Here is a 10,982-nt window from a genome sequence, read left to right on the forward strand (position 1 = left end):
TCAGACAGACTAGTACCTTAGTGGGAGGTAATGGACTGGAATCCTTCATCTCCCCCACTCAGTGCATGACAATCAATCCATTCCCTTTTATGTTACTGAGTGACCAGTTGGCCAGACCATACACCAAGAGGAAATTCAGGGACTAATAGCTAAGGAGCCTGTGCATACAGCTTTATTTCATAAAGGATGCTTGCTATCTTATTTGTTGTTACTGACCTGCCTGCTCCACTTGCCTTCTTACTTTGGGAAATGTCCGTTATAACAGACATGCAAAGGAGCTAGGCAGAGGTCAAACTGTGGGGTAGTAAGATTTCTACTGAAAATGGCACTTGAAGGGCCTTTGTTATCTGAGTATCTAAATGACTCCTTGTTTTAAGACCCTTTAATGCAGCTCTACCCTTACCAATACTAGTTCCCGAGTCTCCCTCACCAGTTTCACATCTGTCGAAAGATCAGTTGTGCCTCCCCTGCCCTTCTAACACCTCCCAGCTGCAGCCCACCATTTTATTGTGGATTTACATAAAAAGTTCCAGTAGCTTATTTGGCCTCATCCCAGGCCTCCAGTTCATTTGAAGGGAGTCACTGGGTCTGATGAAGCAAAGGAGGATGTTATTATTAGTCTTTATGTCCAAAGACTTCCCCAATTTCAAGATCCTGTCAAGGTTCCTTTCATCACTGCCTAGGTGTCTTCTGGATTTACAAATCACATTTGGGCTAAGACTGATACATCTTTAGCCCTAGAGCTGGAAGATCCATCACCCTTGGGGCCTTGTCCCTACTAATCCTGGATTCCCTCCTTCAGTGAGCAAATGGAGATTGAAAAAGCCCAGGCTTTGGGGTAGGACTGATGCAGGCAGCTGCAGATCTACAATAGTGAGCTGTATCCTACCACTGCATTCACAAAAGGAAGTGATTATCCAGGCTGTCCTGTGCTCATTTATGTGCTGGGGAACTCAGCATGGCACAGATTCATATTGCTCCCCTCATGAGTGATTTGATTCTGGAATTCAATTGCCTGTCCAGGAAGCTTACTGAATTCTGCCCACAGGGGAGTTTACCTGCTGTAATGCAGGGTGAACAGGGACTTATCAGGTGAGCACACTGTAGCTCATCCCCAGCCAGATAGAAATTGTGGCCATTTTCTATTTCCCCTGCTCCAGAATTATATTTGTGGGACTGTGCAAGCGCGTGGGGGGGAGGGGGGGGGTGCCCCTTGTGTATTTCATACCATGTGTTTTATGTTTGCGCCATTTCTAACGAAAAGCATCTTATTTAAAATACACCTTCCAGGGCGGCCAGTCGGAGCAGGGTGGCCAGAAGGCCTCTTGGAGCCACCGGTCTCTCCAGATGGGAGTGGTTAGAGATTATCTGGTGGAAGGCGGCATGGTCTTCCAAAAAGCTGCGATTCGAGTCAGCAGGGAACTAAGCTTATGCACTTTGCTAGCCAGTGTCGCTGACAGCTTCGGGAACGCTGGGTGGACGTCTCTGCTAACGTCCTGGAAGAGGAGCCCAGAGCCAGTGAGGACAAGAGACAGAAAGCTACAGAAGAAAACAGTCAAGCCCTCCCTTTCCCCTTAGGAGTCACTGGGGAGGTTTTCCACTGCTAGTAATTCACTAGAGGCTACTCACATGCATACCTAGGGCTACATTAACCTCTCAAGACTCAAGGGATGCCATGCCCTTCACTTGAGTGCGACCAGGAGCTATGCAGCCACATCTAGTGGACTAAGCACAGGGCCAGGAGTTCAAATGGGCAGAGTTCTTATTGTAGCTATGCCACCGCCTTCCACTCTGCAGCCCACAATCAGACACTTAAAAAAGGGACCCAACAGCAATTGGATCCACTCCAGGGGGGCTATCAACATGTGCTCAGAGTGCTCTGGAGATAAGCATCTCTGTGGATAGGCTAAAGCATTAACTCACACTCACAAGAACAAAGGGTGTACTTGTCTCTCTACTCCCAGCTCCCTCACCTATCCCTAGTCACTAAAAGAAAACCAGAACACAAGCCAGCTCTGCAGACTTGTGAAGGGCCAACATTTAGTGATATACAGTGCCATCAACAGAGTATGCGCATGGCTCCATACTTGGCATGACCAAGATCATGGCTACAAGGGGGAACCCTTGGGGCTTAACAGGTGATTGTAGGGACAACAGAAGATAGTCACAGTTAGAGGGAAAAAGGTAGATCAGGGATTGCCCTAAGCTAATGGCAGGGATCAGAGGGGCTTTACTCACGGTCTGTTCACTTTCCAGATTTGCCTGCTGTCTGCGGAGGTCAGCTTTAATGAATGCTGAGAAACAGAAGGCACAGGAGAAACAGGAAGACAGTGAGTTACCACACAGGTCCCAAATGAAGCTTCCTGGAGCTCAAAAGGTAAGGTTAAGTGGGGCACTCCCAACACCTGGATGAGAAAGGAAGGATTTCTTTGGGCACCAGAGAGAGGCCCAGCCATGGAGAAGCCTCATCTTGCTCCATTCCCAGGCAGAGCCATGGACAGGGAGACTGGAACCACCTGCTAGTGACAGAGAGTAGGTGGCGCAGCAAGGAGGCATCAGCAGCACATTGCAGGCACTGCTGTTCCAGTGTCTGTTTTGCTGGAGTTTCCCTGAAGGCACCGTGGTGGGGAAATCATCCTTCACTCTGCATGCCAAGTTCCACATGTCATCTACAGACAGAGACACACTGGGGAGCAGATTTACCAGTTATGATGGTCCCTACAAGCAGGAAGGAGCAAAGGAAGATGTTTCCTGCCCATGTCCCAAAGTGATCCATGATTTGTCCTTGGCTGATGGTAAAAATTATTCCAAAAACCTGCAATACACAAGAACAGATAAAACATTGTTGCTGTTCTGTTTGCTAAACAGCAACAACTCAATGAGCAACTTTCCAACACTATAGTGGATCCAGAACACACAGGCAGGCTTGCAGTTGAAGCTGTATTAGAAATAAAATCTAGAAGACTCGTCTCCTCATGGCTAGAGAGAGGCAAATTTGGCTGGCAGGCTGGAATTCCCTCTCAGCAAGGACAGGTAGAACTTTGTTGCTGAGGGCAACACTGAAGAGGGGCTAGGAGGTCCAGTATCCTGCATGATTTTCCTGGGTAAGTGAGGGGAGGACACCAGGGAAGTTTGGGGTTACCATATTTACCCAAATCCAAGATAACCCTGAAATTAAGACAACCCCATAACAATTAGATTCTATATACATAAGATTTATTAATGTGTTATAACTTTTCCATGCATAGAATCTAATTATTGGAGGATCACTTTAAATTCATCCCTCCCACTGCTGCAGCAGGGAAAATCAGTGGTAGTGGGGACAAGTGCTAGGGCAGACAACAGGGGGCAGGCAGTGAGGTGGGACAAGGTCAAGCAGCTTGCCCTCTGCTACCTGTCTCCTTCACCACTCCCCCCCTCCACCACCACTTCTGTCCCCTTCCCTCCTCACCACTTCCTCCTGCCACAGTCTCTGCCTCCACCTCACCTTTGCTCCAGTGCTGGCAGGCTCTATCCCTGTTCCAGCTCAGAGCACAGACCATGGCCCCAGCCCCACCTAGTAGCAGTGATGGCAGCATGGCAGGTCTGGTACTGACCACAGAGCCTAGCTAGAACTACTGCCACTGCTACCTGGCCATTCTGGGGCCATGCTCAATGCCCCATGGAAATGGGGATAGAGCCTGGGGCAATGCAGCACAGGTAGGGTGGGCACAGGTAGGGGTAAGGGGGATGAAAGGCAGAACTAGTGAAGAAGGAGCAGGCAGAAAGCAGTTGTGGCTCCAGTCCCAAACCCAAGTCAGGCTGAAGCAGCAGCAGCTGCCTGCTCCTCCATTGCCTCATACTTAGTTCCAAGGTGAGGGGCTATTTTCTCCGCAACTTAAATAGGGAGGAAAACCTCATCTTGGAATCAAATAAATATAGTAAATTCTATTATCTGACAACAGTCAAACAAGAATCAAAGGTCTAGCGGGGTCTTTGATAGCTCTGAAGCAGGGTCTCTCTTAAAAGCACAAGGCACAGGTTTCCAAGAGAGGCAGGCTACCAGATGGCATGAACAGATGGTCTGAACCAGATTAGGCCTCAGAGACTTTCAGGGTGCTCTATTGTACAGTTGCTGCATGTACCTGTGCAGACACGTTAAGGAGGCCTGAAGACGTTCCCTCTGACTCTGGATAAGTTAGCTCTGCAGCATACTCAAAGCCCAGGGGCAGGTACCCCGTCATGAAGAACCTACAGAGCAGGAGGTGGAAAGGGAAGAATCAACAGCTGTAAGAGGAAGTAGTGGAGAAAGCAGGAAACAGCACAGATCCCAGTTGCCTCCTAACATTGTGACTCCGCAGAACAGACATGCTGTCCTTCTCCTTCTCTCCCAGCTGCCTGCCTCACTGGCAGGAAGGATCCAGTTCACCTCAAACAATTATGCCTGCAGCCTTGGGACTTTGGGCCAGGCCTGCAGGAGCAGAGAAAACAGAAAGGGATCTCTCCACTGTTGCCGGGATGACACATTCAAGTCATTCCATTAATACTAGTCTGAAGGGTAAAATGCCTGGAATTCTTCAAGATAGATGCCGAGTCCCAGACTGGCCTGTGGACTATTTGAGAACCACCTGCCAGCATAGCTCTCATTGCCCCTCCCTCACTCCCACCTGCTTCCTGAAAGCACTTCAAGCTGCAGCCCCCCATGAGCAGGGTGGTGAAAGGCTGCTGGGACAGAGGGCCAGCAGGAACTACTGCTCATGTTCCTGAGCTCTCCCTGTCAGGGGATTTTAGAGAGACTGAGGGAGAAGAGGACACCCTTTCTCCCTCCCTAGGAAGCTCCAGACAGACCCTGCCCCATCCCCACCCCCTGCTGCTGCTGGGCTGTGTGACCTCTGCTTTTACAGCACTACGGCAGAGGGCAATGCCACAGGCAGGAGGAAGCCTGGTAGTTGGGGTCTGCAGGCATGTGTTCAGGAGCTGCTCCCACTGGGGAGGAAGAGTACACAACAACATGGCACAGGAGCTTACCCCAGAGCACCTGCTGTCACGAAGACCACCCAGAGGTGGCCGAGGCTCAGGGTGAAGGTGTAGACCACCAGGCCCACCAGGGACATGATGTAAACCACAAGTGTTGTATATCTGTAAGACAAAGACCAGTCATCTCACTCTGATTCAACACTTCTTCTGCCCCTTCCACCCGGGGATCTCCATAAATGTTCACACAGTAGCAAGGGAAGCTACACACCACCCCTCCTCCCAGCAGGATGACAGCAAAAGCATCCCTACTGCACAGACAGGGAACACTGAATCAAAACCCAGAGGAGGACCACACAGTAGGACAGTGACAGCCCAAAGCATAGCCCAGGAGTTCCGATTCCCTGGCTTTTCACAGTGACAAGCCCAAATGGAAGTAAGGTTCTATTACATGCAAGTTAAGCAAGACAAATCCCTATTTTTTGCACCTGGACTCTGGGCAAATGATGGCTATGATCAAAAGAGTGTCCTGAGCAAAATAACCAATTCAATTACATTTATCTGGGAAGGGGAGAAGGAGTAGAAGGTCCCCATGATCTCCTAATAGTTTTGTTCTGCAAGAGAACAAAAGGACAGAGGTGACAGAATGATGTCTTAAAAAACTATAGGGGCTTGGTGTGAGAGAGGAAAAAAGGAACCTGTTTTCACAGCAAAGGAGTAGAGAGATGAACTGCAGGGGTAAACAGACATACAGACAGACTAGGATTTGAAGTACCTTGAAGCCCTTGAGGACTCTGATCCAAGCCCAAAGTACCTTCTAGAGAGGTATGGGGGAGAGCAGGGAGACAACACTCAGGCAGAGATGCTGGATAGGTGCTTATTGCACTAATCTCTCTTTTGTGCTGCCTATATAAAAAGCAAGTGCACTATAAACCTTTGCAAAGACTGCACATTACATACTTCAATGTTATATGTCCCTCGAAAGCTGTACTGTAACCCAGAGCACTTTGAAGTCTGGAGCTCTGGGAAAGGGTGGTTTTTACCTACTGAAATATGTTGGGGAAGGGGAGAGATTAGGTTGGGTAGCCAAGATACAAGGTTCCACTTCTGTGAAGGGCTAACAGATAGCCCGTGCTGAGGGAGTGGCTCAGAGAGGCCAAGGAAAGAGTCAGTGCTGGAGCCAGCCTGAACAAAGAAGGAATAGGAATAAACTCCAGCAAGACCATTTCAGGCTGGACATAAGGAAGAATTTCTTCACTGTCCAAGCCCCCAAGGTCTGGAATAGCTTGCCACCGGAGGTGGTTCATGCACCTACATTGAATGCCTTCAAGAAAAGTTTGGATGCTTATCTTGCTGGGATCCTATGATGCCAGCTGACTTCCTGCCCCTTGGGCAGGGGGCTGGACTCGATGATCTTCTGAGGCCCCTTCCAGCCCTAATGTCTATGAAATCTACAAGCACAAAGAGCACACAGGCCCAGTGAGACTTCACTGGGTGAGTCACACATTGTCCTCACCATGGCCAGCAGTGGTATCTCATAAATGGTGCTTTTGTTTGAACTCCTCTGGGTTCTAATCTAAAGCTGCAACACCTCATTGTTGCATTTTTTTTCCAAACAAAACTCCAACCTAACTTAATTTTGAAGAATCCAGGGCTCTAAAATGCCTTGCTATTAACAACTCCTGAAGCTGGGAACTGGCCCAGAAGCTGAGACTCATCCCTTTTCTCTAGTGAAAAGGTGGCTGAGAGATGTGATGACCACGTGTGGTCAGGACTGCGTTTCATTTTGAGTGGTAAGGCAGTATCAGCATGCAACAGAGGAAGGGACTAGAGATTCTCAGAACACACGCTTCTCACTTCTCTGAGCCTGGAGTTTTCTGGCTTAGTGCTGGGGATGGGTGGTTGGGGAATACAACTTACTATCCTTTCTAGGGCCTTTAGACAAGACCAGTGCCCCTATGGAAGCACAGATGCATCATTCATTGAAGGGGACTGGTGACCAGTCTACTCTGGATACAGGCATCTACTGAATGTTAAGACATCAGCAAGCTGAAAAGGTACCACCTACCTTTGGAGAGTGGGAGGCAAATATAGATGGCACCAGAGCAGAGATGCCTCCCTCCTCCTCTGCCCACCGAGTTGCTTTGGGTGGACAATGAATTGAGAGACACAGTGACACAACAAACCTGTTAAAAACCATAGGCTGGGAGCATGAACCCCAGTAGAGCTGCAGCAACACATCAGGAGGTACAAGTCAGAGTCAACATCCACCCAAAAGCAGAATCCAGCTCCATAGCAGTCCCTGGATGTAGAGAATTGCCCCCAAGGTGGCAGTTTGGGGATTTCCCCACAGCCAACCCTTCAGTGCAGCAGATGCTGCTCCCTACAGAAAACTACTCCCAGAGACTCATTCTAGCAGGGAAAATGTAAACCAGATCTACCAATTAACTGATACTCTGAGCATCCCACACACCAGTGCTAACAACATTCAGCTAAAGAAGGCCTGCCTGGCATAGGGACATTGCAAGCAAAATGTCAAGATGCCCTTGGCTCTCAGAGGGTTGCACTAGACATGCTGAGACAGAAAGAGAAAAAAAAAAAACCCAAGGGGAACAAAGAGTAGGAAGGAGGCATTTCACAGGGAACTGAGTTCAGTGCTGCTCTCACAGGGCTAATAAAGGTTACCCTACTGGGCACAGGAACAGACAGCATTCCTGAGAGGACTTCCTCCTATGGAGCTAAATGGAAGCAAATGACTACTAGACTTGCTATGCAACAACTCCTTCCTGCTGTTTCTGAAGTGCTGTGAAGCAGGGCTGGGTTAACATGTGTTGTTCTTAACAGCCTGGCTGCCACTTGCTGCCATTTCTGGATCACTGCATGCAGCACAGCTGGGTTCATGCCCGTCATCTTTGGAAACCTTGCTGCTGTTATAGCCCTAGGAGACGGGAATACACCCCATCACTAACTGCATTGTTGCTGCTCTGTAATCTTCAGCTCTTTCCAGTGCTGTGTGATATGGCCCAGACTGGCACAGCTGGGGCACGTGATGTTCTCAGCTTCCCTGAATGGAATTGTTGCTGCACAGAAATCATAGTGTCAAGGACTTTGCGGTTATTCAACAGCATCTGGAAGGCAGGTCTCAGCAGCAGGAAAACAATGCTGAGTTTGTTTCAGAGGCTTGCGGCTATGTGGGAGCAGTGCTGCATTGGGTGGTGTATCGTGTGTACTCAGTGGGCTAAGCTCATCCCTGATACAACTTTACTGACTTTGGGCCACAATGAAGGATACATTTAGCCCAGTGTGGGCAGGACACCAGACATTGGGCCCAGTGCAGGTTTCTCTAAAACCCCAAATATGCATGCAAATATTCTACAGAATCTGCATTTTTTTCCCTCAGTGAAAAGCCTGTGTGTTTTGTAATGGTGCCTACCTCAGGCAGGCAGATGCTCTGGTGATGGCACAGGCAGGTACTAATGCAGACAGATGGCATCAAGAAGCCAAAGGCAAGCACACGAGAAGCAAAGCTGCCAAATTCTGTTACTTTAAGTGAAAACTGCATCTGCCCTGCTGAAGATCCTGTCCTATGGAATCAGGGCATAGAGACAATGTTGCAGGGAAGGATACATCTTTGTATCCTTTCTGAATTTGCATGACATGTGACCAGGAGTCAAATGGGCCTGTATCCTTGTATCTGTGCTGGCAGGCAAGGCCAGAGGCAGACCTAAGACTGAAGACCTGCTGCTTTTTATTTGGGATATTCAGGGCACAAGGTTGATTCCTGAAGGCCCCCAGGGCTGTCTTCCAACTGGCCAGCTCTCCAGAATCTGGGCTGCCTTCAGTGAAAGGGTATAACAGAACCTCCTGAATGCAGATGGGACCTTGTCTACTCTTGAAATAATGTGTTTGGGCTTATACATGGTTCCAAGGATGTGCTCTTGGGAACACTCTCCAAAACAGGGGGCAGAGCAGCTCCTGGTGGAAACCAGAAACCTGGCTGGACCCTTGAGTCTGACTGGGGGAAAGGGTGAGATCCTGGGAGGCTGGAAACTGCCTTAAGTGGCTCCTATTGCTGGTGACTCTCTCAGCTGAATTACAGTTAGAAAGCTGATATCACTAAGCACTTGTTAAAAACAGAACATAAGCACTGCATTGTTCCAGCCTGGTTTACATCCTACATCTTGCCTCAGATGCCCCCCACATCCCCTTCCACTAACAGTGCAGATCTCAATGTCCCTTTCCTTACCTTCTCCCATTCCCATCTTCATGCCTATTGCCAAGCCAGCCTGCTGCCCTCTCTTCCAAAGACTGGCCTGTTCCATGAGCATTGCAGAGGAAAGGCATTTTCAGTAACCAAAAACTGAAGACACAAGGGGTTTAATAGCAGCCTTCAACTACCTGAAGAGTGGTTCCAAAGAGGATGGAGCTGCTTTATTCTCAGTGGTGGCAGATGACAGAACAAGGAGCAATGGTCTCAGGTTGCAGCAAGGAAAGTTTAGATTGGTTATTAGGAACCACCTCTCACTAGTAGGATAATAAAGCACTGGAACAGGCTATTCAAACAGGCTGTAAAAACTTCCAAGGATGGAGATTCTAAGACCCAGCTAGACAAAGCCTCGGCTGGGATAATCTAATTGGGGGTGGTTCTGCTTTGAGCAGGGGGTTGGACTAGATGACCTCCTGAAGTGACAACTGTATCTGCCCCTCCACTGAGAAGCCTCTGGTTCTGTGGCACAGACTTGGCAGCTAGCACAGCTGATGGCTGCATTTCCATGTTGATGCCCTGGGCTTATTAGGCCCCAGGGGTTGCAAGTGGTTTAACCCTTGTCATCCCAGTGTGATGGGATGTTGCGTCAGGTTGCATAGAAGTGCAAGACTCCCACATGGCTGGATTGCCAGCCACACACTGTCATTTCAGATCCTTCTCCCTGTTTTCCTCCTACTAGCTTATGACCCTTTTCACACTGGCCTGCAAGAAAAGCCAGATACCAGCTGGTTCTGGAAGAAGTGCTATGGCAAAGCTGACTGTCCAGGTTTTCTGGCCAGATCAGGTAAGGTATCATTGTAACCAGGGCACCAAAGCTTAGTCTAGAACAATCAAGTGAGCTAAGCAGCAAAAGGCTCCCACTTGACTGTCTTATGAGGAAGCACCCAGCCCCTGTGAGGGCAGCAGCTCACAGTTTAGGTTGCTCAGGGACACTTAGCTGCATACTGGCAGATTCATAGATGTTAGGGTCGGAAGGGACCTCAATAGATCATCGAGTCCGACCCCCTGCATAGGCAGCAAAGAGTGCTGGGTCTAGATGACCCCAGCTAGATGCTTATCTAACCTCTTCTTGAAGACCCCCAGGGTAGGGGAGAGCACCACCTCCCTTGGGAGCCCGTTCCAGACCTTGGCCACTCTGGGAATGTGTGCTGCCAATGCCCATCTAAAAGAAACAGACCCTCACTTGCCCTCACCGCCCCCCACCCACCCATCTCAGCTACATCTGCCCTAAATAGTGACATGCACACAAAGGGCCTCTGGGCACAGGAATCAATGGGTTTCTCCAACTAGGAGAGAGGATGGGGGTTGTCAGATCACAGCCTCTCAGAGGCTGGTTTGTAAGGCAGAGAACAGGTCTTGTACTGTCCCGATTCCTCCAGTGCTGGGAACTCACTCAGCCTTAACAAAGCTGCCACTGGACTATCACCTCCCTACCTTCCCTGGGGACTGGTGGGAACTCAGTCACAGCTATGGAATTAAAAATCACACACACCCACCATGCTGCCTTCTAGCACAAGATGGGAGCCCACACATGGAAGTAAGCTATGCTAAGAGCAAGGTACTACCCTTTGTCCCAGGTAGGAAGACCTCCAGCCCCCATCTCACATTGCCACCTGTCCTGCCCAAGGAAGACTCAGAGTATGTATGTACCTACCCACTCTCCCCTGCTTAGATGAGCTGCTCAGGCCCTCTGCCTGCTCATACCCCAACTGTCCTCCTCAGCTCCCGCCCTGACACCCCCCCCCCGCCGAGTGACGCTCCG

The 10,982-nt window shown here is 49.4% G+C and overlaps 1 protein-coding gene across 4 annotated transcripts in view; it reads right to left on the minus strand.

The window, feature by feature from the left end:
• Positions 1 to 6: 6 nt before the first annotated feature.
• The window catches only part of FLVCR2 (feline leukemia virus subgroup C cellular receptor family member 2), a 39,161-nt gene continuing 28,185 nt past the window's right edge, over positions 7 to 10,982 (minus strand). For 2 of the 4 annotated variants that reach the window (XM_025200739.1, XM_025200733.1), the window contains 6 exons: positions 7,022 to 7,180; positions 5,008 to 5,118; positions 4,125 to 4,230; positions 2,704 to 2,815; positions 2,239 to 2,294; positions 7 to 1,496 (listed from right to left, as the gene is read on the minus strand). In XM_025200739.1, coding sequence (XP_025056524.1) covers positions 1,365 to 1,496; positions 2,239 to 2,294; positions 2,704 to 2,815; positions 4,125 to 4,230; positions 5,008 to 5,118; positions 7,022 to 7,180 — 676 coding nt within the window. In that variant the 3' untranslated portion in view covers positions 7 to 1,364. The remainder of the gene's footprint in view (positions 1,497 to 2,238; positions 2,295 to 2,703; positions 2,816 to 4,124; positions 4,231 to 5,007; positions 5,119 to 7,021; positions 7,181 to 10,982) is intronic. The other 2 variants (XM_025200752.1, XM_025200745.1) reach the window with 2 other exon arrangements.

Source organism: Alligator sinensis, unplaced genomic scaffold (assembly GCF_000455745.1).
Source record: "Alligator sinensis unplaced genomic scaffold, ASM45574v1 scaffold280_1, whole genome shotgun sequence".
NCBI classification, from domain to species: Eukaryota; Metazoa; Chordata; order Crocodylia; family Alligatoridae; genus Alligator; species Alligator sinensis.